Source organism: Carassius gibelio, chromosome B13, assembly GCF_023724105.1.
Source record: "Carassius gibelio isolate Cgi1373 ecotype wild population from Czech Republic chromosome B13, carGib1.2-hapl.c, whole genome shotgun sequence".
Lineage (NCBI taxonomy): Eukaryota > Metazoa > Chordata > Actinopteri > Cypriniformes > Cyprinidae > Carassius > Carassius gibelio.
Genome location: NC_068408.1, coordinates 10585545 through 10612640, shown reverse-complemented (window position 1 = coordinate 10612640; position 27096 = coordinate 10585545). Strand labels below are relative to the sequence as shown.

At 37.3% G+C, this 27096-nt stretch overlaps 2 protein-coding genes across 7 annotated transcripts in view; one reads left to right on the top strand and one right to left on the bottom strand.

The window, feature by feature from the left end:
• Positions 1-697, bottom strand: part of pdss2 (prenyl (decaprenyl) diphosphate synthase, subunit 2) — a 31390-nt gene extending 30693 nt beyond the window's left edge. For both annotated transcript variants that reach the window (XM_052572663.1, XM_052572664.1), the window contains exon 1: positions 110-697. In XM_052572663.1, the coding sequence (XP_052428623.1) occupies positions 110-336 (227 nt within the window). In that variant the 5' untranslated portion in view covers positions 337-697. The remainder of the gene's footprint in view (positions 1-109) is intronic.
• A 4740-nt stretch (positions 698-5437) lies between these two features.
• The window catches only part of LOC127970745 (sine oculis-binding protein homolog A), a 33542-nt gene continuing 11883 nt past the window's right edge, over positions 5438-27096 (top strand). Inside the window, exons 1-7 of one of the 5 annotated variants that reach the window (XM_052573443.1) lie at positions 5438-6077; positions 12919-12990; positions 14026-14161; positions 16277-16474; positions 19268-19419; positions 20322-20345; positions 26502-26585. In XM_052573443.1, coding sequence (XP_052429403.1) covers positions 5982-6077; positions 12919-12990; positions 14026-14161; positions 16277-16474; positions 19268-19419; positions 20322-20345; positions 26502-26585 — 762 coding nt within the window. In that variant the 5' untranslated portion in view covers positions 5438-5981. The remainder of the gene's footprint in view (positions 6078-12918; positions 12991-14025; positions 14162-16276; positions 16475-19267; positions 19420-20321; positions 20346-26501; positions 26586-27096) is intronic. The other 4 variants (XM_052573445.1, XM_052573446.1, XM_052573444.1 and 1 more) reach the window with 4 other exon arrangements.

Below are 27096 nucleotides of genomic sequence, written 5' to 3'. Positions count from 1 at the left end.
CAGACTTGTTTTGTAAACCAGTTTGACAGATTCATTTAATAGATCCGACTAAACAGAAGGAATCACACCTAGATATCAGAAAAGACATGCTGTAAATGTAACCCAGTACCTGGCGGTGTTGAGCAGAGGGTGTTTTGTTCCCACCAGCTTCCTGACATGCATGGCCACATTGCTGAGCTCGTCACTGAGTAAACAGCGCAAACTCATGAATGAAGTTGGATATCCTACGATCTTTTCAGCATCAGACACCACTTTAGTCCAGTTAGACGGAGATGGGTTGGAAAAAATACTTAGATGCCTCCATCCAATGTAAGAGAGCCGTGACCTCCAAGCCATTTTAAAAACAAAACCCCAAAAATGATAGACCAGTTATTTAAATGTATGAATGTTCATAGATACTTTCAGATTGAAGTTCACAGCAGAGATCTGACACGCTCTTTTACTTATTTAGTGTCAAATCCAGCAGCCTCTGTCCTCCCAATGTCACCTCCTTAGGGAAGAAAACATCGTCTTCTTTTACACAGAAGTCGCCTCCACTGATCGAGCGATGGTCTTTAGTCAATGCAAGTGCATTAGTCCAAACCGATAGTCCGTGCAGGTTTCTGGGTGTCTAGTTGTACAACACTAAACTCTCACGTTTTGACAGCTGTACCGGGTCGCCATCTTTTACGCATCAGTTTACGGCTTGTCGTAAAGACTGCGCGGTTAACCCCTTCGTCACCAAAGCCCGAATAACAAACTGAAGGAAAAGTGAAAACGTGAAAACCAGTCTGTTTGAAAATCAGAAACTACATTTATTGTATTTTATTAGTCGACTGAAACAGCAGATCTTTGTTCTCATCATAGGTTTTTTTTTTTTATTTATGTATTTATTTTTTGGCAAAGTCACAGACACAGTCAACTTTTCTAACCTGACATCTGCCAAATTGTGTTTGTGTCACAAAAACTTGCATCAGAATGCTGCAAAATACTTGAATTACACTCACAGCTTTTGATAAATGGAAATTAGAGTTTTCTTCTGCCTTTTAAAGGTTGATAAGCCATCCTAAATATGTGTGATTGCATGGTTAGTTGAGTTTTAGATTTGCATTATGTTAGTCTGTTGTGCACGACCCTATTAGAACAGACATGTGACCCATTTTTTGGGTTGTGACCCACCGGTTGAGAAACACTACTCTGTATTGCATGTTGTAGTGTGATTATTCTGGATTTGTGATAATCCCCATACTGAGATCACGTCAGTCAAATGAATACCATGGAATAACAATGTTGACTTCAGCTTTATCAGATATTAAAAGCCAGGAGGGAATTTCACTTAAGTGCAAGAAACGTAATGATGTCAAACGTTACTGTTTACACAGTCTGAATTGTGTAATCGATGGATAATGTTCTTATTTTGACACTGCAGCCTTTGTTGTGAAATTCACATTTTCAAACCTATCACAGATGGTGACACTGTTGTTGGGCACAATGTTACCACTTAGACAGAACTTACTTTTCAGGGTTACTCTGTTTGAAGCAGAAAGGAGTTGACACAATTCAATTTGAAAAGTCTTTATGATTATGTACAGTACTTTACAACTGAACTCAATAGTGGGCTTACATGAGGTTAACATGTTAAGACCATTAGCCCAGTTCAATCTGTTAAACTGATTGGGTCTTGGGTCAAACTAGTAAATATGTACTATCATATTTGACTCTATTGCAGTGCATCTTTCATTACATCTCTTGAGGCTGATCAAGATTCTGAAAACTCGTACACCGTAAAAAATAATAATAATAATTTTAACAGTAATAGATTTACTGGAATGCTAAGTTTTTAAGTTTTCTAACTTATACAGTACAGACCAAAAGTTTGGACACACCTTCTCATTCAAAGAGTTTTCTTTATTTTCATGAATATGGTGAAAAACTGTAATAAATCTAAAAGGATATTTAGTGTGATTTTCACAAACTTTTAGAAGTGAAAAAGAAACAAGTCATATTATCTTTATCTGTGAGAAACTGTAAATTGACATTGCCAGAAATTCCTTTATATTTGTTGGGTTTTAAATATATCTTCTTAAATTATTATTTAATGCATTATCTTAGTGCCATGAGTGTTATGAAAGTGTTTGTAACTGTCCAAATAAAATCTGTATAACCTAAAATATTACTGCTAAACATTTGACAGTAAAATAAATCAGTACTATACATTTTATCTGTATTCACTTCTTTTTTTTCTTTAGATGAAGAATATAAGATTGTAAGATCATGGCTTGCTCATTACAAGGATTAATCTGGCAGTTTGTGTTAATCATAATGCCACACCACCCCATTCTGTTAAGAACCTATAGGTTTGAGAATAATGAGGGAGAAACAAACTGTTGATTACACATTCACACATGCTGCTGTGGGCATAGAGAGACAGACAAGAAGGGAAAAATCAAGGGCCTCTCTGCTCTCCTCTCTCTTTGAAATTCAATCAATTCGACCTTCTATTTAAGACTGGGTTGCATTACTTTAATCAACAACACATGGCACATGAATCTCAGATTCCCCACTCACCTATTTTGCAGTGAACTGTCTCAGAAGTTATTTACCAAAAGTCTATACAGTAATTCGGACAGACACCCTTATCAACACAGATATAATGCCACTTCCAACGACTATTCATTTCTGAACAGGGTCGATGAAAGCCTTCTCCTTCTGTTAGGACTTCCAGAGATTTTCCAGATCATTCCACACCCACTTCATGCTGTCTCTGGGTTTTTGATATCGGGTTAGGCTGAAGCTACTTATCTGGTGCATAAACCATGAACCAAGCCAGTCCAGCCTTAGAAAATGTTTCCTGAGCATCTCAGATATGCAAGCCTTTCCACTGCCTTATTCAAAACCTTCACGTTTAGCATAAATTCTGCTCATTTGTCAGCAAACATCTCCACAGGTAAAAAAATGGATGTTTACTGCATTTACAGTTCCTCCACTCAGTCTTTCTAATGGAACTTGATGAAATTATACCAAAGCCTAAATAATCAACCATCTGCTACATGATTCCTGCAGTAGAGCTCTGCTTTTTGGGTATCCACATTCAATTCACCTGTCGTTCTTTGTTTGCTCCAGTACAGTGTTTGCTCACTACTTCATATGTCTTTTCGATCTGATCTTTGTCATTCTTTCAATTGTTGTCACTTATGATTAATAAGCAAATTAAAGCTGCAATCATCACGTAATTAAGAGGTCTGTTGTGCGCCATGAAGCAATTTAATCAAACCAAAATTCAGAAAGCAACATTTGTCTTTCTATAGAGTTGTCTTTGATAAAACTGGAGGCAAGACAGCAAGCTATTGTGGTATGTTTGAGAGTTCCCGTTCAACCATAGTATCTAGTTTGTGATATAATGGGAAACCTGTGTATAAAGAGGAATTCATGGAAAAAACATAACAGACAATAAGTCAGTCACTGTATAACATATAGTATGTTTAGCGCTTATATGCATATTGAAAACTCAAGGTTCATGCTTGATATGCACAACAGAATTCTGTCATAGCCCCATTGAATTAAACAGCAGTGGTCTTAACTTAAAAAAGCATAAAATTAATCGAAGGTAAAATGACAATAGTGAACAACTGAAAGCAATCTGCAATGGAAACCCACCTGTGTGCACTTTTCAAACAATCGTTTTGTACGTTTTGAATTCCTGAAATTATTTAGCGGAGGCAAGGTTGACCGTCCTTTGGCAGCTGTTGTGTATTTCAATGGTGCGCTGTATTTTGCATAGACTCTGTGAGTGACCCGAGTCCCATTAAAAGATACTACAAGGTGAGTTTCTGAATTAAGTTGTGGTGTGTCTATTTGTGTCTGAAATAAAGAGAAGCTGCTAGTATGTTATACATACAATGGGAGAGAATGTTGCATTTTCAAAGCTTCATCTGTCCCTGTGATTGTTTATTTTTCATGAACCAATGACGGATTCGGCATCCAGCTGTTTTACATCTACTTTTAATTCCTTTTGTAATACTTCCCTCTTGTAGAAATCCCATAAGTATCTTTTTGAAATGGAGACACACTAACACATGCATTTTCTCACACACACGGACACAATACACACACACAATATAAACAAGCAAGGATTACAATGAGAACAGAAAAGGCTGATGTTGTCTCATGACCACACTTTTTCCACCAGGCATTTCCCAAGAGATGCAAATTCCATCCTCTAATCTTATTTGTCATTGCATATTAGAGCCTTACTTGTGTTTACAAACCATATTCCTCTGCACTTGATACACAAGGCTAAGAGCTATGGAATCGAATCGGAGTGAAAGCCAATCCACGCTGGAGAAAACACAGTTTGGCCTGTTAGAGAAACGGGCTGAAGCACCTCCTCTAGTATCAAGAAGAGTAACAGTATCCCTGCTAGAATGTAACTGTTTATCATGGGCTAATGTTCGGCAGGGGCTGCCAGAGCTGTGTGTGCTAAACAATGCACTCATTCAGGCCGTCGCGCATCTGCTAGTGATCTGGGATGGGACGTCGATACGCTCTCAAGGACGACGGCCTCTGGTCCGATCCAGAGGAGAGAGGAGGTCTTGTGCCATCCTACTCTACATGTGCCAAGCTTGAGAGCCAATTCACCAGTGGGCAGGAGATGGAGAAAACCAGAAGGAGGGAAACGGGGAGTGATTTATTGAGGGTTAAACATACAGATTATTCTCTTTCTTATGAAAAAGACTTTTTAAAAGTAGTCTAGTAGTCCTTTTTGTGCACTTTAAGATGTCCTCAAAGTGGTTCTTAACCAGTAGATTATGATACCAATATGGGTCCAGTTCTGTTCTGAAAAGGTTGAAGGATAGCAGGTGCATTTTTTTTTTAAAAACTTGTAAAATCATGCATTGATAGCAATATGAAAAGAAAATGCTTCCCATATATTTTGTTGTTTGTGTCAAAGTTAATATATCAGTTAAAAATAATAATAGTGATGATGATGATGATGATGATGATGGTTCACAGCAAATTCACCTGTGCTTGATCCATGTTTTTACTTTAAACAAATTCAACCACATTAGATTTACTTTGAAATAATTTGCAAATGATTAAAAAGAAAGGACAAGTAACTCATTAAAAAATAATAATAATAATTAAGCTGAAAGGCAAAAATAGTCATTTATTATTTTTTATAAATAAAGATTTATTTTTCACTTATCTTATGCTTCAGTTCAGACACTTTTGAGTGTATGTGAGACTGAAAAAAGGCTAAATTAAGAGAGTTTTAGGGACATTTAAGTGGGTCCACATGGTTTAAGAAGCTAGTAATATATAAGCACAAATCTCATCTCTTGTAACACATTTGTTTTGCCTCTGTAAAGTCTTTGTCTGTCCCTCACACACACATTCAGTGTGAGTTTTAATTACCTGCAGATATCTGTCTCATAAACACTAACACCAATTATGATAATTCCACCCATTCAAAGATGTTTAATTAAAAGGAAATGATTAGGACCCCTTGACTGTTTTATTTCCATTAACTGTCTTGTATGACAATATCAAGCACCCCCTGCGGAGCGCTGATAACGCGCGCGGGGTGAACGATAACACATCAGACAACTGCACCTATTCACTCCTATCGCGCGACAACCTCCGCCACGCGTGGAGTCCTGAGTGAAAACCGATCTGTGGAAAATTGGAGAGGAAATAGTCTTCCCGGGATCAGCGTGGCCGTATAGAATTACGGTGGAGGCCCCTCCCCCTGTCTGGCTCGCTCTTTTTTTCTCAACCTCTCGGTTGGCTTTCCGAGAGGGCTCGATCCTACTCACGCTCAGAGCGCTGAGAAATAGCAGGCAGAAGATGGCTGACTCTACCGGGCACGGTGAGCCCACAGCAGCAGCAGCATCAACTTCACCGGGGCTTCTCACGCGCCTGCCATTCGCTGCCACTCCGCAACTCTGAAACGGCCCCGCCTCGCTCCGGGCCCCAAATATTGACAGAGATTTAAAGAAAACATGGCTGAGATGGAGAAAGAGGGAAGACCTCCGGAAAACAAGAGGAGCAGAAAGCCAGCTCACCCCGTGAAGAGAGAAATTAACGCAGAGATGAAGGTAGGCTGTGCGCGCGCTCTCTCACTGGCGCCCATAAAGGCTTGTCATTTTTGGATGCGTTGAGCGCACCGCCGCTCCGCCCTCGGGCTGAATATAGAGAACCGATTCATTCAAGCGCTGTGTGTTTGGGGTTAATCAACTAAGTTAGATTTTTTTTTTTGGTTGCAGAACAGGTCGGCATTATTTTCCTCCCGTTTCTTTTTTTGAGCTCAATTCACACACCTTCTAAACCACTGTAGTCTTGCTTTCCAGTGCTTGAGATGACCTATTTTGTTTATATTGCATTATGGATTTTATTTAAACATATTTGTATGTGTTTTTCTATGTCATGGTGTGCGCGTAAAGTATGAAATGTCCAGAGTCAGATCACAGTAAGGTCTAGAGTGAAATCCTCTTGCTGGCTCCTCTGTAGTTGATGGAAAATCCAGTGCGTCAGTCTCCGCGTCAAACTGCTGCGTTACTACTACTACTAGCGCGTTACTATCACTCTGCTAAGCAACACAAAAGCATGAGAACAGAGTAAAACTCAATAATGAAATAGAAAACATGTTGGAAGGCTGCAGCTGTCCAGCTGTTCTGATGGGAAGCGCTGGTCACTCCAGATGTTCATCTGTTCAACACTGACTGAGCGCTGTCTGCTCGTGATAAATGCACATTTAATAAGCCTTTTGGGGTATTTGGTATATGCAATCATAGTTTGGTTCATTCAAGAACTAGGAGATTCTTTCACTTTTTTGCTCCGTTTGAGCAGAGCCGTGCGTTAGTATGTTTTGAAGGCGCACACAGGCGCTTTGTCTCCTGGTTTTGTGGAGCTCATTGTCTGAAGCGTTTGCATCAGCTGCCATGCAGCCTAATGTTTTGGAAACGCCAGAATTGATCTGTGCTCTTTATCAGATCAAGCTACATTCATTCTGATAGCACCATCGTGGTATACAGGGACGCATTTAATTGGTGTTATTATTAATTTGATAACGTGTTTCGGTCACTGTAAACGCGTGTGTGGCTTTGGTGAATTTGCTCCGTTCGCTTTTTTTTCTTGTTGGTGATTATTTGACGGAACCTGCGCGAGGCTCTCCGGTCCACCGGGGCTTTAAATTTGACAGATATTGATCGACCTGTAGCGGAGATTCAGGCGTGCGTCTCCCCGGTCTCCTTAAATGCCACCGATCTTTCAGTTTGACATAACTCACACACACACAAGAGAGAGAGAGGGATGCAGTGCTGCCCTTGCAGAAACTGACTTATTCTGGAGCTGTTACGTGTGAGATGTGAATTATTGGGGGTTTGAGGGGCCAGGACTCTCTTGATTAATCAGTCATCACTTAAAAATAATGTGTTAATTGCTATTTTATGTTTAGAATAATTTATTTATGATAATTATACATTTTCGAACTATGAATCTTGACGTTTCATTCAGGTTATTCTGTTTGACTTCATCTATCCTTGCATTTTCATTAAAAAAATGTATATAAAAAAATAAAAATAAAAACACTTCAGGTTAAGTAGACAGAGGTCCTCACTGTGATATCATTTCCTGTTTATGTAAAATGAGAACAAAACAGCTGCATGCATGTTGCTTACATCACTGACTTTGACTTGGCCTGCAATTTTTTTTTTTTACAAATAAATAGTTAACTGTTTTTATGATAATAATAATAAAAAGGATGAAAATTTAGTTTCAAGAATGTCAGCATTTTAATGACACCTTTTTTTTTTTGCAGTCTCCTGATCATTACACCACTTGGATGTTTTTGAATATCCATTTTGAATTTTAATTTATAAATAGAAAAAAAAAATGTAATTATCATCAAGTTATTTATTATCTGTTTGAATATTACTTGCAGTTGTAATTAATTGTGAATTTAAAAAAATATAATAGATTTGAACAAAAATAAAAAAAAAACTTTGATCTGGGAGTAAGATTTTATTTTTATTTTTTATTTTTTTGAGGAGGATTGCTGCTTCAATGAACTGAACTGAAAATACATCACTGCCTATGTAACACGTTCAGACATTGTCTTTCACACTGCTGACCTTTCCTTTAATAAGGAATCAATTTTTATACAGTCAGTTTTTGTCAGAAATGGATTGCTGCTCAAATGGGGTGAATCTTCCATTCGCTTCCAATTTTGTTTGTTTTCCATTATATTCTTTCCTTTCACATACAAAAAGTAGAACAAATAAAAATCTGTCACAATCATTATCAAATATAAACATAACAAATTAAAAAAGAATTGGCATTCTGTCTGGTTATGGAGACCTTGAGGACAAAACTTGACTCAAGCTGTAATATACCCATCCTTGTCACCTGAGTGAGGTAGACAGCAGCTTATAGAACTCAGTTTATAGGCTGTGGCTTATAACAGCTTGTGCACTACTCATCTTTAATACACTGAATTTAGTGCATAGTTCAATGATTTCAAACAATACTTCAAAATCTGTCACACACTTTCATCTTTGTTTTGGTCTGTAATTTACTATGCTCATCTCCAAAGGTCTGTGGTGTGTTGGCCTTGTCAGGGGTGTTGTGTGCACCAGTCAGGCACAAGTCTGTTATTTTATCCGTAAGAGTTGTCATTTTTACCACAGAGCTGTGGATAAAGCTGTGGTGCCTTTCTTTTGACAACAGCAGGATTATTTTTTTGTATGACATAAATATATATATTCATCTCACAGACCACCTATACCCACCTATATTATAATGCATGCAACATGCATTATAAATTAAATGACAAACACATAGCAGAATTTATTACATATACATTAACATTAACAGATAATACACTAGTCATTGATAACATATACATACACCATATCAAAACACTGCCGGTGATCTTTAGTAACGTATACGAACATGCAAATCAAATTAGCTGAGGATGCTGGGTAATGGGTGGTACAATAGTTTGTACACACATTTAAAACAAATGAATAATGTGGTTTATCTTTTTTGTAATTTAATGTACAAGATGGACTAAGGCATGGAATTTCTCACTTAAATGCTTCATCATGGCAACTTCTCAAATAAGTGACAGAAGTTGAACCATAATTGCCTCAGCTATCCTGAAACAGACAGGTGTTTTTCACAGCCAGAACGAACCTTCTTATCCTGCAATCTCTCTGATCGGATTCTGCAAGTTAAATTGCCTCTTGAAATGAATAATGAAGAGTATTTTTTAAGGCAGTTATTCTGTTTTAAATGTTTTAACAAAAAAATTAGAGGATGATTTTTAGATTCCCCAGAGAACCTTTCAGCAGACAGTTCTTACAAGAACCATTTTTGCCTATTATGAGAAGCATTTCAAAAATCCGAAAAACCTTTTGAGCAATGGAAAGTTGCAATGAATATTAAAGATTATTTCTAGAACCACAAATGCCAATAATGACTCTTTATTTTAAGAGTGTATAATTCAAAATAGTGGTCCAACAATATTGGTTTTTCAAAGATTTGGTTTCCCTAATCCTGGATACGTGGTTACATCCATACAGCAACATCCCATACATCTTCACCAGACACATGCAGGTGCCCTAGATGCCCCATGCAGATACCCCATACAGTTACCACAGACAGACCACAGACGCCGCCACAGCCGAGGGCGGTGGTCCCATGCATATGCAAATGGTGCAGACGAACAATGTGTGCGTGTCACGCCCCACGCAACATGAAAAACAGGAAACAGCAAAGCCATGGAGACAAAACAAAACTTTTCCCCAAACATTTGCGTCAACAGACACAGATCAGGTTCTGTGGAATCAAAGCTAAATTCGATATGCGGTGTAGAGTAACCAGAGGAGGGTTTAGAGCAAGGGTCGGTTTGAGGGGTCTGAGATACATGCTCGAACAGGTGTCAGTAACAGAGCGAAAATCACAGTGAGGTTCAATACTTCCATCCCAGCTGTATTATCGAATGTGTCTGCCAGCTTCACTCATTTTTCATTCTTAAACTCAGTGAGTTCATGCTTTCCACTGTGAGCAAAACTGTGACTAATACCCTTTCAAAAGGCTATAAATATAAAAGTAAATAAGGGACCTATTAGCTCTTGTACCTTAAGATATCACCCCAATGACAGATTTGATTCCCTTTTTCCTTAAAGTACTTATAAATTTAGGAAGATCAGTTGCTTGTTCTTTAAAGGTGAAGGAAAAATCTTTTGTCACAGTCACTTCCTGTTTGAGGGTCTGTACCTATGTAAAAAAAACTCACAACATGCAGAACCAAAGCATACTGTAACAGATAAAGAGCGTGTGTGTATAAATACAATCTGTGTTTTACTCTGCACTTCTCTCTTATTGCCTCAGTGAGAACTTGAGACTTGAGCATTATGAATTTCTCCCTCTCACGTATCAGATTTCCACCAACACACACACACACACACACACACACATACACACAGCCTATGAAGAGTCCCTCGCTTTGGGGCTGTTTAAAACAAATCTTTGTTTAATTTTGCTCTTACTTACAAGAAAAGAGACAAAGGTAAAAAGGCAAAAAGAAAGAACCAGAGAGATATGGTAAATTGTACACAATCAGGCCTTGTGGAGGAATATACCTCTGAGAGAGATACACAGAAGAGACGTCTGTGAGAGTGTTGCCTTCATCTCCGTCTGCTTTCATGTGCAGCATGGTAAAATAAGGCCCGTGCTGGTGATTGCCCCGGCGGAGAGGGGGGTGAGAGAGAGGGAGAGGAGAAAGGAATGTATACAGCAATAGGCAGCCTAAGCTGTAAAAACTGAAAGCTGAGAATACAGGCCGGATCGGATATCAAGGAAGGTAGATGGAAATGAAAGCAGAGCATAGTGGTGGTAGTGGGGGGGGGGGGGGGGGTGAAAGAAAGAGAGAGAGGGTATGGAAGAGAGAAAAAGAAAGTGATATTCAGTATGAGAGAAGTACAAGAGAAAAAAGCAAGAAGGGAATGGAAAAGTGCGGGTTGGGAGGAGAGGAGAGAGAGAGCGAGACGAGGAGAGAGCGGTTGGTCAGAAGGAAAGTTAGTGAAGGGAGGAGGGAATTTTATCATGGTGTACAGTGACCTACTCTTGTTACCGCGCACAGGGTGTCCGATTCCCCCCGCCGCCACAATCATGGTGAACAGAGAGGGAATGAGATTTGTTGCTTTGTATCTTGTAACTTTTCTAGCTGATGTTTCAGTCTAGCATGAAAAGCATTTTCTCCAAACATTCCCAATTTAATTTAGTCTCTATAAGAGAGGACGCACAGTATTTTTCTCTCTATCTGTTTTTTTTTTCATAGTGAGTTTTTGGTTTTATCAGAGCGTGGGTAATTACTGGGCGGCCTTTAGAGGGGAGGAGTGCAGGGAATTTCAGATTGCAATTATGCATTTGAAGTATCGTTTAGTGCAGAATCCAGAGCCTTTGACAGAACTCAAACTGATCTGCAGCACTATTAAAGACTAACTCACAGCAGTGATGCACATGAGGATGTATGTTGAAAACTGTCAGTTTTCCTCTGTGCTTTGTAACACCGTTTTCTAAACTTGTTTTGTAATGGCTACATGTGCATGCATAGATTTGTGCATGCAGTTTGATTGGATAAAATAAAAACATTAATTATAGTAAAATATATAACAGATTGGCATTAAACTGTTATATAACTTTAGGTTTTTCTCCATTTTAAAAAGAATTTCAATCAGAGATCCCTAAACTAGGGCCTGCAAGCTAAAGTTGTCCCATGATGACCTTTGAATTGGCCTGTCATGTCATATCACAAAAGGAAGAGAAAAAATAAGGGGGAGGGGGGCATGAAGCTTCTTAATTTCATGATTTTTTTTTTCATTATTAGTATTTTTTAAATATAAACAACAATATAAATAAATCTGTATAAAATAATTTGAAACTATATATATATATATATATATATATATATATATATATATATATATATATATATATAATTTATTTATTTTTCAATTTAATACATTTTAATTTTCAAATAATACAAAATTTAATTTGGCCCAAGGCCCTCAATCAAGTTTGTTTTTTGGCCCTTAATATTTAAAAGTTTGAGCACCGGGCACCCTGATTTTAATGAGAATATTTTCCTTACTTCTGATGATAATTTCAACTCCCTTTCTATAATAAATGTATCAAAATTGTTAAAATAAATTTGTATTTAAAAAAAAAAAAAATTAATAATAAAGAATCACTGTCCCCAAGCCCAATGTGACCTTACCTTTGACCCTGTGATGAGTATGTGTGACCCCTTGTTAACTCTGTTAGTCAGATGAGCCCTCTTGAGGAACTGTTAAACCCCTCTTAAGTCAGCTCAGCTGGTGTTCCCAAACAATCAGACCTCTAGAAGTGCCCAAAAACTCTTCAGAGCGTAGCTCAGGTGATACAGCTCAGCTGCTGATACAGTCTAATAGGGTTTCCTATGGACCTGGTGTGATTACTGCTTTGTGACTGACCTTGTGAACCCAGTCCTAAAACTGACGCCTCGCCTTACAGACCAGAGGCAGGACAGACACCTGGTGGCCATACATCAGAAGTGCAGGGAAAGAGTGGAGAAGGGCTGTGCATCAGTTTGTACTGTAACTCATACATGTGTGCTTTAAAATATGTTGCACAACGATCCAGTAGTTATAAAACATTATATTAAATTATAACATATAATATTACGTTAGAGTGAATCCCTCATTTAGCCTTTTTAGATAACATGTCTATGTGTGTTCATAAAAGCAGTGTGCACTGGTGAGTCAAATACAAACCACATTAAATGAGTATGTATATATCGCAGAACACATAACAACAGTATGCTGCTTGGTAGGTAATGCGATTAACTGACAGTTTCTGTGTTTGATTGACAGTTGTTGACTCATGTCTCATCAGGTCCCGTCCAATCGGCCCCTCCCAGGGGCGGGGCAGGCAGGCAATCTCCATGGCAACTCGCCCTACTTGATGGTGAGAGCCTCCCTCAGACTGACTAAAACAAAAAAGTGAAAGAAAAATACATACATATACAGATAGAAATATCTGATTGTTAAGATGCTCCCTTATGTCATATGAACCCACTGAGATTTGAAAACAGGTGGGAAAAATAATGAATAATAATTTAATATTTATGTATTAGATATTTTAGAATTAATGTAACTTATTTTTTATTTAAATGTATATATTCAATATAATTGTATAATATAATTTGATTTATAATTACTCTATCAATTAAACTGTGCTTTACATATTAGCCGGCCTTTATTCATTAAGCAAATATCTACTAATATATTTGACAATATTTGACTCTTTTGAGGTAACGTTTAAATATTAGTCAGCAGATGCAGGGTACATGGCTATCAAAATCTCAAGGTATGATGTTTTTTGTCTTAAGTAGGTTTAAGCTGCATGGATTCTGCTGTGGTCCGGCCAACGCTGATTTGTTAATAATGCTTCTTCCTCTTCTGTTCTCCGGTTGTCTGGTGTTGTTTGCTAGGTAGATGTTTGTTTGATGCCCTGGTCAGTCTATTGCCTCTTCAGATTTCTTTCTTAAAGGGATATGGAGCTGAAACATTTGAAGCTATTTTCAGTCAGATTTGGTCTATCGATGAGCTAGTGGATTTCTTGAATAAAACTATTTTGGCCTTGGTACACAGTAGTCATGCAAACATAGGATTCCCTGTGGAGATTTTGTTTATACGCTTTGCAATTTCTACCACTCAGAGGTTTTTACATCAATTGTCTCAGCGCAGTACACCTCCCAAACAGACTGCAATTATTTATTATTTTAGATTCAGTGTGTGTGTGTGTGTTGGCCATTTCTGTGAGAATGCATTATGAAATGAGTAATTCTGTAATCAAAAAATAGGCTTTAGTAGAATTTAGCTGATACGTGAGCACTGTCATTTGATTCCTTACAACTTAAAAATAGTTTAATATAAACACCTTCTAAAAAGTAAAGTTGCATTGTTAAATTGTTCTCTCTTTTGCTTTCCCTCTCTGTAGAGTTTTGCCGAAAACACCATGAATGAGTTGCTTGGATGGTACGGGTATGACAAAGTGGAGTTACGAGACTCAGATGACATAGAGATCCGCAACTACCCTGACGGAGAAATGCGGCAACACGTCTCTGTCCTGAAAGGTGAGAGCTGACACAAATACTGAAATGGATCTTTGAAAGGCATGCAAAATAAGATTTACACATACCGTAGCAAATAGATTGTCTCAACGTGTTCAAAAGATAGGGGTTAGTAAGATTTGTTTGCTTTCTTTTTGGAAAAACAATTATACTTTTATTTAGCAAAACCACATGAAACTGATCAAAAGTGACAGTAAGGATGTTGATAATGTTACAGATGATTTTGATTTCAAACAAATGCTGCTCTTTTTCTTTCCATTACAATAATACTTAAAAATGTATCATGGTTTCCACAAACATTAAGCATCACAAAAGTTTACAACATTGATATTAATAAGTAGGCCTAGTATTCCCTGAGCACCAAATCATCATATTAGAATGATCTTATTTCTGAAGGATCATGTGGCATGGAAGACTGCTTTGCCATCATAAATTATTAAAATATATTAAAATAGAAAACAGTTATTTTAAAGTGTAATATTTTTTCCCACAGTATTTATGTTTTTACTGTATTTCTGATTAAATAAATGGAGCTTTGTTAAAAAAAAAATCTTACCGACCCCAAACTTTTGAGCTATTTCTTTTGATTAGCTTTCTAGACAAGATTGTTTGGGTACCTGAACCCACTCACTTACTTAAAATTTAAATTCAGAGAAAGTCTCAGTATCTAACTATACCTTCTGGACCCTCAGAACACTTGACACTAATATGCATAATTTGCATTCATTTTTTAATCATATTATCATCCCTTAATTCCCCATAGGTTCTTTGTAGCAGGTTAATTTCACAAACCTGTTTGCCACCAGAAAGAGCCTAGGGAATTCTGGAGCAGTAATAAGACTCAAAATCCAGACAAGGACAGGAACGAAAACAAGGACTGTCAGATTTTAAATGTTGTTAAAAAGAGAATGCGCCATTAAATTCCTGAACTTCCTCCGTCGTTCCCCCGAGAGCACTCCGATAAACCCACAGCTTTATCTTTGCACCCTCCATGCTGTCTCCTGGCTGGCCTCTGTGCCAGAGCATTAGAGAGTCTTAAACTGTCAGCCATTTTTCCTGCGGCCCTGTGGGGACAGAGAAAGAGATGGCGAAACAATGAGCTGGCTAATTCCTTGCTAAGTCCATACTCCAGCCTCCATTAAAGAAAATGGTGATTTAGGCATTAGATGGTTCCCAGCTAGCACCACATTTCTCCAGCCTACCACGCCTGCCATGTGATGCTCGCCGTAATTACTTTCTGCCGTCAGACAAATCCACGGCCGCAGATTACGATATTTCACTATTGTTGGTTGACGTTGCTGGAAGTGGAGAGATTAGGCGAAGGACAATCAGACTTAATTAACTCGCTTAGCCGTGATCGTCTCTAAACGAGCATGCCGTTAGAGTTACAAATGGGCTTTTCTGCTATCTACCAGTAATCTGTTTGGGTGCCCTCGTTGAATCTTGTCTTATTTGCTGCAGGTGGAGGTGTGTTATGTGTACTATGGGAATGTCTTCTCTAGACTCTGTAAGAGCTATTTTAATCAGTTTTGTGCCATTTTACAAGACAAAACAGTGACATGATGTGTGCGTTCGAGAGATTGCTAGAGTCCCAGAGTTGTGAATTAAAAAAATAATACACTGATCCTGAAGAAAATATGTACAGTTGTGTTTGAACAGTTCCTTGTGTAGTAAAAACTGAATACGCATACCGAGTCTCACAACTAATTTTACTTTTGTAATGTGGTATTTTCTAGTAAAACAGTACATTAATCAGAAAAAAAGTACTTACATTATGAATCAGAATAGAGACAGATATGGATGTGAGATTGTTAAAACAATGACCAAACAACTATATTGTTTTTGTCAATGCAAAAAAAAAAAAGTAGTTTCAGAGGAAAAGCAAGTTATTTTGATTAAAGGTTATGTTTTTTATTTTATTTAAAATAGCAGGGTTTTTTTCTTTCTTTAAATCCATTAAGATTGTTAAAATTGTCAGTTACTGACTATAAAAACCATGACAGTCAAACCCACTAATGACATTTCCCACAACAAATATAGATCCCACTAACCTTATGTATTACACACTGTGACTGATTTGTGACATAAACGACTCGCCATTACCTCTCTCCTCTCTAGAGAACTCTTTGCCAAAAGCATCCACAGTGGAGAACAGTAGTGGTTCTCCTCCACACGCCAACAGCTCTGGCTCTACTCCGACATCACGGAATGGAGTGATAGCCGAGGCGTCTGCAAACCCCTCCTCCTCTAAGGAGCACGGAGGCCTGCCAATCATAGTGCCCTTAATCCCGCCCCCTCTGATCAAAGCACCAGCAGGTAAGAAACACAAACCGCATAAGCATGCATGCAAGTATCTAACTTACAAGTGCACATTTAACTGAACAAAATATATGTGTATTGTATTTATTCATGATAGCTTACACAAGCAGGGTTTTCATATTCGAAATTCCAGGCTACACACATACCGTCAAGTGTTGAGATTTCACACTGTAACTTTATGAACTGTGTGTTACTGTTGCATATTCATCAGACTGATAACATTCATTTAATAATTGCTTGACCATTTGTGAAAATGTTGCCATATCTGAGCTTGTCGTCTTTTAAACCAGAAAATGAAACAGTACTGTCCCTCTGTCACTTTAACGCATTGTCGCCATGTAAACCATTTCCCTCATATGCTGAAGCTAAACATGAGAAGGTTTTTGTGACTGTACAAATATCATTGAAACAAATATTGATATAAACATAAATGTAAATAAAATGCAGCTTTACTTGCATTTTGACACTAAGAGTCCAGTCACATTTTTGTAGCGTAGCAGAACAAAGTCATGGTGTCTGATGGGACAGCACCATGATGAGGTGCATACCTAAACCAGTGTTCTGTACACTGGTGTGTTTGTGTGTGTGTGTCTATGTATGTGCGCTCGTATTTATGTGTGCGTTAATGTGTGTGATGTGGTGAGAAACAGATGGTGTAGACTTGCTAACTACCACAGCAACAGAAGCCAACTCCCCCCTCCCTATCCCCGCCCCTAGCCTGTGGCCCTCTTGAATAATTCATGAGCATGCGCATAGTGACAGAGGGCTTTTGAAGTGCAGGTATGTACTGCTCTACCACCGGATTTCCCACAAACACACACACACTTGCACAATCCCTCTTAAATTCAGGACTCTGATGGAGCAATGAGGCTGTGCTGTGGAAAAACAAACAGAATTGCCATGGCAACAGTTTATATTCGAATGTTTGTATTTTGAGGGTTGTAGAGGAACACTTTGAGTCCTTGTTGCTCTGTATGATGCAGTTTGTTAGGCAAGCTCTTTTTATATTTTTATATACTTCATATTTGTATGTACTTTTTCCAGCCTGCTGAATCTAAAGTCATCTTTACAGAATTTACGGCTGCTCTGCCTCTGCTCAAAATTAAGTGTAAAGACACAATGCCACATAAAAAAATTACTCAATTATGCCTGCTCCGACCCACCTCAAGCTTCTACTATCAAAGTATAGAGTTGTAATTTAAGTGCAAATGCATGTATGTCAGCTGTGAGCAGCATATAACAGTCTGTATAAAGACACCTAAATGCCACTTCTTTGCCACCTTTGCTGTGTAAATTATGGATTAAAAAAGTTTTTTCTCTCTCTTCTTTTTTTAATGCCTGAATATGGTATGGTTTGAGATTTATGATGGAATAGTTCACACAAAAATACATGTTTTATGATTTATTTTATTTTATGGTTCCAGGTAAAAATGACTTTTTCTTTTGTGGAACACAAAAGGAGATATTTTGTAGAATGTCCTGGCAGCTCTTTTCCATACAATTTTAAAGGAATAACACACTTAAAAATTAAAATTCTTTAATCATTTACGTACTAGTGTCATCCCAGACTCATTGATTTTCTTCCACCAAATACAAAAAAAGAGAATTTTTTTTAAAAAGATATGTTAGATATGTTTAGAGCTTGATGGTCATCCTTATCCCTTTTTCCTTTTCGTAAATGACTCTTTGTACGTTTTAAACAGGAACTATGCTTGGTTTGGTGTTCTTTCCTCTGATCTCATCTCCTTATTCTGATTATTTTGATTTGATTGGTCAGAAGTGGATTTGATTAATGAAATCTGTTGTATGTTTAGCTTATGGAGACATGTTTAACATAATTCTGAATTGATTTCTATCTCAAAATATAACTCGCACATTACAAAAGAGAGGAGAAATAGAGAGAGCGAGAGGAGGTGAGAGGAAAGGTTAAGTCTAATGGGCAGACATTTTCTCTCCGCACACTCAGATTTATCTGATCATTAAGCAGCTGCTAGAGGGTGAGAGTGTAAAAGATCTCTGAGGAGAAGCCATTTGACATGGGCAGATGCATTAAAATTATCACATACTAAATTTGATGTTGTGAGTCCCATCTTACCAAATTCAACATTATGAAAACACCCAAAAAGTTTTCTGTTGTGGCAATGTCAATTACATTTGAATCAGTTGGCTTGGTGTGTGTCTTTGTGGACCCTAGAAGCCCGCTCACCCCATTCCCAAACACACTCACATATGCTCGCACTTCAAGCACCCAAACCCGAACACTTGTGCCCGCAAGCTTCTAGTTGGTAGTGGAGCATGCTGGGAAAGATCTAATATCATGTGGCATGCGCTGTGACGTAGGCAGATTGACTGATGCACAAACACAAGAGAAATACATACGTATATAGTCTTAATGTGTGTGGGGTGATGCATGATGACAGGTTTCTCTTAACCCTTTGTGGGCTGGTAAGGGAAAGATTGCTTTTGCTGTTCAAACACCCAGAGAATATGTCTTTGTGTGGAAAAATACATAGTTGTTGAGAAAATTATCTGGTATATGACGTCTGGTTTATACGTATGAATTGCAAAGGCACTTTAGTCTATCCTTCTTCTTGCTAATAACAATAAAAGAAAATCAAAGAGATGCAATGCTTGTATATCTGTGTTCACATATGTTTATGTACTTGAATTTATGGTAAATGTGGTCTCAGTAATATGAAGTAATATGAAGAAAAACAACAATGGTTTATGTTGTATCTGAAATTTCACAATTTTTCTTCTACATTCTTTCTCTTTTTCTCTCTCTCTCAGAGGAGGACACCTCTAATGTTCAGATAATGTGTGCGTGGTGTCAGAAGGTGGGAGTGAAGCGTTATTCTCTCAGTATGGGCTCTGAACTGAAGAGTTTCTGTAGTGAAAAATGCTTCGCTGCCTGTCGACGTGCCTACTTCAAACGCAACAAGGTAAATGCCCAGTCTCCGCCTCTTCCTGTCCCCTCAGCCAATCAGGCTCCTTTTGTCTGATGTCACTTCTTCTGTTCTGCCCTAACCTTCATTGTTACTGAATTCTCTGGCTCAAAACTTTAAATAATTCTTACTTTATTTTTTCTTTAAAATGTTTTATACATTTCAGACAGAGACAGGTTTAAAAAGAAGCAGGTATACAGTACGTAGCAACTCTCTGATAACAGTTCAAGTCATTTTCCAATAAACAGTCTTTAATCGGTTATTTTTGTGATCAGCTTAAACAATATTCAGTTTTTAATTTTCATCCATTATTGTTTTTACTTCACTGATATTTTTGAACATGGTCAGTTCACAAAGACAAGCTGATGGCATGAGTCATTTCTACTATTTAATACATTATAATGGATAAAATATTAAACTCATTATTTTAAGGATGGGAACAATTTTTTTATTGTAATTTTTTTTTTTATTAAAATACCATAATTTTGGTGAAAATGGGTCTCATGGCCGTGGATTAGATCATCTTTGTGATGTTTTGTGGCATTAGCTGGTTTCTCTCACTCCACCTTGTTTGATAATATTATGGAAATTATAAACTAACTCACTGAACAATGTCTAGCTTTTGCTCTGTCTTTTAACTTTGTTCCCATCCTGATTATTTTCTTGAAATTGTGTAAATAATTGATTGTTCCTGAAATTTACCAGAGCATATCTCTGAAAGACTATTTTCCCCTTTTAAAGAGATATTTCCTTACAACACAATTATTAGTTTTATTTGATTACAGAGCTCAAAAAGTATAGCACAATACCCCATAACAGCAGTGAACCTCATTTAGATTTAAACCTCATGCCATCAGAGTGAGACAGATATTGATTGTGTGTTTTCTCTTCTATCTAAGCTTGGATATGTGAGGAATTGCAGTGTAAGTATACTGTGTTTGGATTTCTCCTCTCCTCGTGTGTGTTAGAGACTCTCTTGCACACTTATTCACACACTGATGGAACTCATAATACCATGGACGCATGCAAACACATTCTTAGGCACATACTCATGCATACAAAAGCACACACAGCCGCATACACACAAATACACCTCACACCTGCATTTGTTCACACACAAGAGTCTCACATGCATGCGTACACACTCCCACATGCATGCATGTTTGTTCACAGCCACCCCTTGCTTAGTGTGTGGTGTGTTTGAGGACAGAGTGGACAGCATGAACAGACCAACGAACATGCAAACATGAGCTTTACTGGCTCTACTACACACACGCATATAAACCTAAATGCATACAGTAGTCTCTGTGTCACACACACAAAAACATATGGATACACAAAACAGACGTTTGTATAAATCTCATATATTGTTGAGCAGAGTAGATGTCCAGGGGCATAGAGTTTGTATATCTTCTTAAAATGTATAAAAAAAATACATACTTTGCTGTAGAAACCGTAAACCTTATCTATAACAGGTTGTACAGGGCATAGATATATATTATTCACATAGCTAAATATAAAACATGATTTTTTTTTGGAACTAGAATAAAGAACAAGTATATATATATGTAGATGTGCATATATATTTTGATAATGAAAATACCTACTTTTTTTAATAAATTCAAGAAATAAATCAGTTTGAAAATGAAAGCAACTTACAGTAGTTAAAAAGTGTAGGCATGTAGTCAGAAAAACGAACCCCTCCACACAAATATAAAATTACTTCTAATTCAGTGACAGTGAATTCACAACTGTTAAGGACTGGCTATATTCATATTTGTGGGTTACATTTCACCCCAAATTCAAAAACAAACAAACAAATAAAATATAGGAAATTATTAAAAAAAAAATCAAATTATATTTTGGTGAACAATTAATGGTTCTAAAAATGAATCCTATTTTATTTACTCATTCATTTTGCATTGTGACATTTCATGACAGTTGAACATTAATTAAGCACCCCAATTTTGATTATTACAAAAAAAAATCAAATTGTAATATTTATTATCTCTGCTGATTTATGCTGATAAAAAAAAAAAAAACCTTGCACTAAATTAAAGCGATTCTAATAAAATGCCTAGACATAATAGTAATGAGAGTTTTGTGGGTAAAATCTGCTAAGATATAATGAAGAAGAAAAAAATCAGTATGCAAACAATTTTAAATACTTTAGTTTTAATTTCTTTCTTTTTATTCTTTGAATTTGGGGTGGAATGTGGCCTGGACAGATTCTCTTTTTGTGCAATGTACAGTATCCAAGTTATTGGAGGAATGGCCTGGACATGTTTTTGTGAGATTTACTCAAACACTGATTTAACCCTATGAAGTTCACATGAGAGCGTGAGGGTCTGTTGTGCATCTGCAGTCTAATTTCCATTGTCCATGTTTTTATTATAAAAATGTCATTAGAATTATGCTCAAAGTCCAGATTTGCATAATTTATTTACTCACGTATAATAAAGAGAACGGGGTGTGCTGAGTGACATCATCTGATATGCGGTCAGTGTAGTCTGTGATTATATAGTGTAAACTGTGAGGTCGTTTTGGCACGTCTGTGGACGTTTGGATGCTGTATCTGGTTCTCTGAGGAGACACGTCTGTGGAATGCCAAACGAACGTCTGGCAGGAGCATGTTCATTTAATCCCACCAATCATAGAGCTGTGTACTTCACTCCTTTGACGATTCTCCTGGCGTTCTGCCACCACTGCGACTCCACCTTTATTTCTATAATTCATTAGGATGGGGAAACTCTATTATGCTCTAAGATGATATGAACATTTTCTCTTTCAGTTTTGTCATGCACACCACAAGGTCAGCTGCACAGATAAGCAGTATTATGTTTGTGTGTGTGAAATAAGACACTGGGAGGGGCTGTGGGGCGGTGGGTCTGCTTGCGGTCTTGTGTTACTGCAGTAAATACCTGCAGCTGCTACATCTGCAAAACTCCAAACGGAAAAGGAGAATGCATACACACACATACGTATCTCTATCATCCCACCGGCCCACCTTGGGTAGTAAAATATCCTCACACCAGCTGCTTCAGGTGATTATAATTCCTCCCTAATAAAGGTGTGTGTGTTTGTTTGTGTGTGAATAAGGAGTGTCCTCCTCAGAGGAAATGTGGTAAACCTCTGTCAGACACGCACGTGCACACACACACACACACACAGTATTGTTATTGTATTGTGTTTATTGTGTCAGCCAGTGGGCTCGTTTTACAGTGTCCAAATCCTCCTCAGATTTGCATGTGTGTGTGTGTGTGTGTGTGTAGGTGCTGAGCTAATGAATTTTGACAAGATATTTTTAGCCTCATGAAACCTTAGAGTAACTGAATATTTGGAATACAGAGAAGTGTGCCCATATATGGTGATTTGTTCTGGACTGAGGTGAACAGGACTGAAATGTATTTGTGAGGAGCAAAGCTGAATAAGTACAATGAATTGGGGTCAGTCTAACTCGGTTACAGTGAGAGTTTGTTGTAGTCTAGCTTTAGTGGCAAACTGTGCCATGAAAACAGTTATCAAAAGAACATACAAACTATGGCATAGAACGTTTTAATGCCAGGCATCACAATCAAAAAAGTAGTTGTGTAAAGTATAAATAAGTTCCATATTGTGTTCTTTAGACATGCACACTTTTTGTTATGGGAATTATTAGTACAGGTTTTCTGAGCTTTGGCTCAATTCTAGTATACAATTTTTTCTTTCAACACTTAGTTTCTTGTTAACAGTAGATTTTATTTTTTTATTCATTTTAAAAAAGGGATATGTGGAAAAAGTACATTACTGTAACCCTGCACAATAAATTGCATTGTAAAATTTATAGAATGTGTAAAACAAACAAACAAAAAAGATCCAAAGGGATTGAAGGAACACATGCTGCTGAATATTTTTTTATGGAAACCGTGCTAACATTTTTTCATTAAGTTTTTTTTTTTTTTTCAAGAATAGAATGTTTATAAAGACAGCATTATTTTATCACAAACAAACAATAGATACATTTTCTGATTATTATTATAATTAATGCATTTACTTATGGAACAGGGGGTGTTTATCATATTGCTATAGCCTTTATTTTATAAAAACAATAAGCAGCTTTAAAGTAAATTTACCATTCAAGAAATCTTTACCCCTAGTAAAATTGGCATACATCGCAATACATGGTATTATGAGTCGTGGTCTAGTGGTTAGAGAGTTTGACTCCTAACCCTAGGGTTGTGGGTTTGAATCTTGGGCTGGCAATAACATGACTTTGTGCAAGGCATTGAAACCCCAACTGCTCCCTGGGTGCTGCAGCATAAATGGCTGCCCACTGCTCTCTGTGTGTGTGTGTGTGTGTGTGCGCGCGCCCTTTGGATGGATTACATGCAGAGCAAGAATTCAGAGTATGGGTCACCATTCTTGGCTGAATGTCATGTCACTTATCATTGCTGCATAATGTTCTCAAAACTGTCAAAATTAATTAAACAAAAATGTTTGCCTGAAAGAGAGAGAAAGAGACATTGAAGAAAATGGGTACAAATGAACCTCAGTCTTGGACACCTGGGAAAAGCAATCCTTTTTTAAACAGCCAAGCAGATGGACTCAAAGACAGACAGTCTGACCGTTTTGTGCTTCATGCCATAAAAACGGAATGAAACAAAATTAAATAAATGCAACTCTGCCAATGAGAGCAAGAAAATAGAGGAGTGTAGACTAACTGGCCATATGCTGTGCATGTGTGTGTGTGTGTGTGCATGTGAATGTTGTTCAGTATTTTGGTGTGAGTCATCATACAGACACAAAGATAGTATATAAGCTGAAGAAGCATAGTGAATACTAAAATCACCTACAGTACATTGTGAGGACAGCCAGTGCTCCAAAACTGACTAAACCTACTAAATAATGTCTTTGTGTGAGGGTTAGGACAGAACATACCAAGTCACTGGAAATGTGTGTGTTGGATCTTAACCAGTTAAACATCCTTTTTTTGACTTTTTCCATTAATTTCTTCATCTACTGGTTCATTCATACTTCATTCTTCCCGGGCTCTTCTTCTGCACCGTGTGCCTGTGTGTGAGTGTGTGTGTGTGTCAGGAGAAATTGTAACTCTCCTAAATGTTAGATTTGATTACAGTGTTAAAATCTGACAGAGCGTAAATTATAAGCCAGTAAATGGTGATGTTGAATTTATATACACATATCTCATTAAAATACTCATAACAAATGAGAACATTCATACATCTATAACCAGTAACTTAAGTTACTGCAGGTTTACAAACGTGCAACTGATTTATTCATTTCTATTTCAAATGTTAAAGAATTAAGATTGTTAAATTACTTTATCTCTGAAACAAACTCTTTTAGCTGTGTGTGTGTGTGTGTGTGTGTGTGTAAGTGTCCAAGCTATTGGGCCTCTTCTTCCTCGGGTCTTGTTGCCATGGCGTTGTGACGGGTGCAGGGTGATTATTTCATAGCTTCTAGCCAGGAGAACAAACATACACACTCTCAAATCACTGTCTCACACATACATAGACTTGGCCACTCCAGCAACTCACATATTAGCGGACGCAGCCTGGGCAACATGTCGGAGCAGTGGAAAAATTCTTAATTAATAGGTTAAAGGGTTAATGTCAACTAACAAATGCATTGCTTTACTCAAATGACATAGAAAAACAAAAAAACGTATAATAATCCTAATACTAATTCATTTGATTTCGATTTGGCAAGTGAAATGACACGATGTATTTACATTTTTCAGCCAATGAAAACCTTGTTGTCAGCAGATAGATAGACAGACAAACAGACAGACAGACAGATAGACTGATAGATAGATAGATAGATAGATAGATAAGATAGATAGATAGATAGATAGATGAACTGGTTGGAATGTTGGTGTCTGTGTTTGTGTGTGTGTGTGTGTGTGTGTGTGTGTGTGTGTGTGTGTGTGTGTGTGTGTGTGTGTGTGTGTGTGTGTGTGTTTGTGTGTGTGTGTGTGTGTGTGTGTGTATATGTGTGTTTGTGTGTGTGTGTGTGTGTGTGTGTGTACAGGTGTTTCAGAAAGTGCCTCAAATGTGTTCCCATCTCTGTCCTTGGAGAAGTACATTTTACCTGGCAAAAGGCACAAACACACACACACACCTGGGTTTGGTTGCGTGATGCCCAGATGGTGGCTGGCAGAGATGTGGTTTCAATGCTAAAGCCCATGTGACATAACACACACTGCAGCAATTTGGGGCATGTTTTACAATACGGAGGCACAGAGTTGTCTTCACATACACTATCAAACTCTGCAGTTTTTGGTTACTTAATAAGCCATCAGGTTCAGTGAGTTTTGTGTGTCTGCATTTGGCTTCATCTGTGATTGTGTGTATGAAAGAGGCTTCACAGTGCAAAAGAATGGCTTGTGTGGTTATTTCTTCGAGCACCGTCATGCCTCAAGTCATTAAGACTGCGGACATGCCATTTGTGTGAGTGTTAGAGCGTATGCAGCCTCATTAGTGCTATATGTAAATGAGTTGGCTCAAGTCCAGGGGGGTCACAGACACTACACAAAATAAAGACAGAAGATGGCACAAGTGTGCGTATGCGGAGACTGATGTTCTTCAGTTTTTTTTGTGAGTGAGGTGTTTGTCAGCAGTGCCATTCAGATCCCAAGAGACAGAATAAAACAGTGAGAATATGAAGGATACTCTATAAAACTCATTGTTTTATTTTTATCATTTCAGTGCTATTTTATGATATTTCATTTATTTTAGTGTTGAGTATTTCAGCTATGATTTCTCCCCTAATTTTCTAGAATATTTCTGAATCTTTTTTTGTTTTTTTTTTTAAGAATCTGATATAATTGAAACATGTACTTGTTTGAGTCTACCATACTACTATATAACCTTGGGTTACAGAATTAGAATGTAGACAGACACACTCACACAGAATGTCTCTTTTTTTCTATATGTCTATTCAGGTCAGCACGTTGTTTTTATTCTCTCCCACCATTTCCTCATTCACATCATTCCTTCTTTCTTTTCTACATCTGTTATGTGTGTGTTTATTTTCAGTTTTGGCCATGCATAAAAAGGGACATTATTTTTTTCCTTTAGGCCAGAGAGGAGGAGGGCGTTCCACACCACAGCTTGTCCAAAGACACGCCCAGACTTGTCCTCAAGACAAACAGCGATGTGCTTGTAAGATATAAACCATTTAACACCCCAAAATTTGAGATGTATAAACAGCCAATGCATACTGATTAAGATGATTTAGATTTTAGAAAGACTGTATGATTGTGGCCATGTCTCAAAGTCTTAAGTCTAAATTCTAAAATATGGTATTGACAAGACATTTGTCTTGTTTGTTCTAATATATCCCTTAAAAAAATAAAGAAACATACTTATTATAGTTAAACAATGGTAACCACAAATTAACCATGGTTTTGCTACACTAATGATGGCATTTGTAGTAAAACTGTGGTTATACAAATGGTAATCTTTATCAATATCTATGAAAAAAAAAAACACTTGGTTACTACACATTTATTTTAATAAAATCATGGTTATTTTGCCAACTATTTTTTTATTGTGACATTACTGTATTACTATAATTTTTTATGTCGTAATATATTTTTTCTGCATTAAATTGATGAATATAATGTCACAGTTAGAAACCTAATGACTTTGTATGTGCTTGTTTTATTTTGGG